At 60.7% G+C, this 2,471-nt stretch overlaps 1 protein-coding gene across 1 annotated transcript in view; it reads right to left on the reverse strand.

The window, feature by feature from the left end:
* The window catches only part of PATL1 (protein associated with topoisomerase II homolog 1 (yeast)), a gene marked incomplete at both ends in the record, with an annotated part of 6,261 nt that extends 3,930 nt beyond the window's left edge, over positions 1–2,331 (reverse strand). Inside the window, 4 exon segments of the mRNA XM_009708490.1 lie at positions 4–138; positions 347–470; positions 2,112–2,242; positions 2,245–2,331. Of these exon segments, the coding sequence (XP_009706792.1) occupies positions 4–138; positions 347–470; positions 2,112–2,242; positions 2,245–2,331 (477 nt within the window).
* Between the last annotated feature and the right edge of the window lie 140 nt (positions 2,332–2,471).

Consider the following 2,471-nt stretch of genomic DNA (forward strand, 5'->3'; position numbering starts at 1 on the left):
CACGGAGCTGTCTCGGAGAGGAGGCAGGGTCAGAACTCACATCATCCTCGCTGCGGGAGGTCACCACCGCGTCGATCATCTTTCGAGGGTTGTTCACGCTGGAGACCGTGAGCTTCCCCAGCGAGCCCTCAAACTGCACTGCAGGAAGGGGGGAGAAGGGAAGCAAAGGGAGTCAGTCTGGGCCTGACCCCACCTCTCCCGCCTTTCTCTCTGGCCCCAAAGTAGCCCCGTGGCTACCTCCAAACTCCAGCTGGCACCGGTGAGACCCCCCTGTCCCAGCCCAGAATGAACCAGCACCACCCTTCACCCGCAGAGGTCTGGGCTGTGTGGAGACAGGAGCGCTTACCTGGCTTGTAGGTGTGCTCCAGCTTAGCCACCTGAGGTGTGATGAGTTTAGTGCGTTCCTTCTTGGGACCATCACCGTGGACTTCCTCCGCTGCTGACAACTTCTCCAGCTTCTGGAAGTAATTCTGAGGCAGGGAGAGGAGAGGTTAAGACCCCCAGTTGGCAAGGACTGATGCAACACGTCCCTCTCCCCGGCCTGTGCTCCCTCCCTCACCCACCACTTACTGGTCTTCCCAACATCAGCATTTTAAACCACTGTTCTTCCCCCAGTACACAAGCGGACGATTGCATCCTCCTCTCTATCATCCCTCGAGATTACAGAGGTCAAGGTTCCTTCTCAGCCCTCTCTTTCTCAATACAATGACAAGTCCGCTCTCCCTGTGAGGTCCCCAGCTCCCAGTCCTTCCCAGCATACTCCAGTTAGCCTGCCTTGCTCTGTTAGCACCATGCCCAGGCTGGGCAGCATGTGGCTGGAGCCTCCCACACCGGTGCTCACGCGCTTTTCCCATCCACCCCGGCCAATGTTCGCCTCTTTCGCAACGGCAGAGCTTTGTTGACTCACGTCCCGGCTGCGGCCGCACTAGTTCCTCTCCTCTACTGGGGATTAGCTCACCCACAGCTCCCGGAAAACCTCTGTCAGTGCGATTCCTCCCGCCCGCCCGGAGCAGACGGACCCACCGGCCCCAGCTCTCTCCTGCCAGCTCCCACTGGAGCCCAGACAACCCACAGTGAGTGCTCGGCCCGGCTCCCACTGGGCCCCTGGCCCACCGTGGAGGGAACCAGACCACTCTGACCCATTTCACCACACCGAAGCCACGCTGGTGACTGCCCTCCCCGCTCTGTCCCAGGCTCACAGCTGCACCGACTCCTCCGGGACCTTTCTGGGTGCGTGGCTGGCTCCTCTGCACCCCCTTTGCGAAGACAGGGGCCAAACCTCCCGCACAGCTGACGACTGCCCCAGATAGACTCCCAGCCACCCCGCAAGCCCCATTCAATCTCCCAAGCCAGGCGTCCACCCTACGTGGCTTGAAGCCCTCCGTAGATTTCCCTCGCGTGAAATTGTGCTGTGAACCCTCAAACCCAGCCGAGCTTTGATTATCTACCACCGTCGGCAAGAATCCAGCCGTCACCGTGCTTCGTCTGCTCCAAATCTGGCACCTCCCAGCCCCGTCTGGTGCTCCCTGTTCTTGAACTGGGAAAGAGCAGGAGCGGTCTCTCCCCATCCACCTTCTCCACCTCGCTCTTTGCACTCCACAGGCTTCACCACCACCCCCTGTCAGACTGGAGTCCTCCTTACGCAGCCATTCCCTGCCCAGGGCATTCTCCTGCATTTTCCATTTAGCAGCTTCCCCATCTCCCATTCCGGGTGTTTTATTCTGTTTTATTCACACGCAGCTTCTGACACAGAGGAGCACCCTCCAAATCCATGATGCAGCATCCCTGCAACGTCTCCTCACCCCTGAAGATCTCACCCAAGAACAGGGTGGCAACTCTTCCCTTGCTGCTGCCTCCCTTCCCTTCCCTTGCCGGGGATCCTCGCCCCACCCCATCCCTCTGCCTTCCTCCTCCAGTGCATTTCCCCAAAAACACTTCCTCCGCTGCATCGCTTTCGGCACTGGCATCCGCTTCCCACCCAACGCCCCTCGGCACAGAGCCTCTGCCGGGAAGACACTGGTCCCGTGGGAGTGTTAAGGTGTTGTCCTGCCAGAAGCTACGGGCACAGGATGCGCAGCGGAGCGGGCTTGGTGCTTCCCCTTCCCCGGTACCTGGTAGTAATAGTCATCCAGGTAGGGATCAGTGCTCTGCAGCTGCATCATCTGGATCTTGGAAACCCAGTCCTTTTCCCGCTGCAGCATGAGGTTGGCATAGGGGTCTTTGCGCATCTGCTCCTGGTGGCACGGTGACCCCCGCGGTCCCCCAGCGAGCCGTTGAGGTTCCGGTGCTGGCTGGCAGGAGGCAAGAAGGGCACCCGTGAGCACACAGGAGCTACAGGAAGGGACAGAGAGCGGTGCACAGGCTAGCCCCGGCAGCACAACCCCCCCGTGGCGGAGGGGCGATGCAACCCCCACCCCGTGCCAGGCAGCCCCCTTCTCCCCGCACCGGCGCAGGACCAGTACTCACTTTCG

Source organism: Cariama cristata, unplaced genomic scaffold (genome assembly GCF_000690535.1).
Source record: "Cariama cristata isolate BGI_N322 unplaced genomic scaffold, ASM69053v1 scaffold27079, whole genome shotgun sequence".
Classification (NCBI taxonomy): Eukaryota; Metazoa; Chordata; class Aves; order Cariamiformes; family Cariamidae; genus Cariama; species Cariama cristata.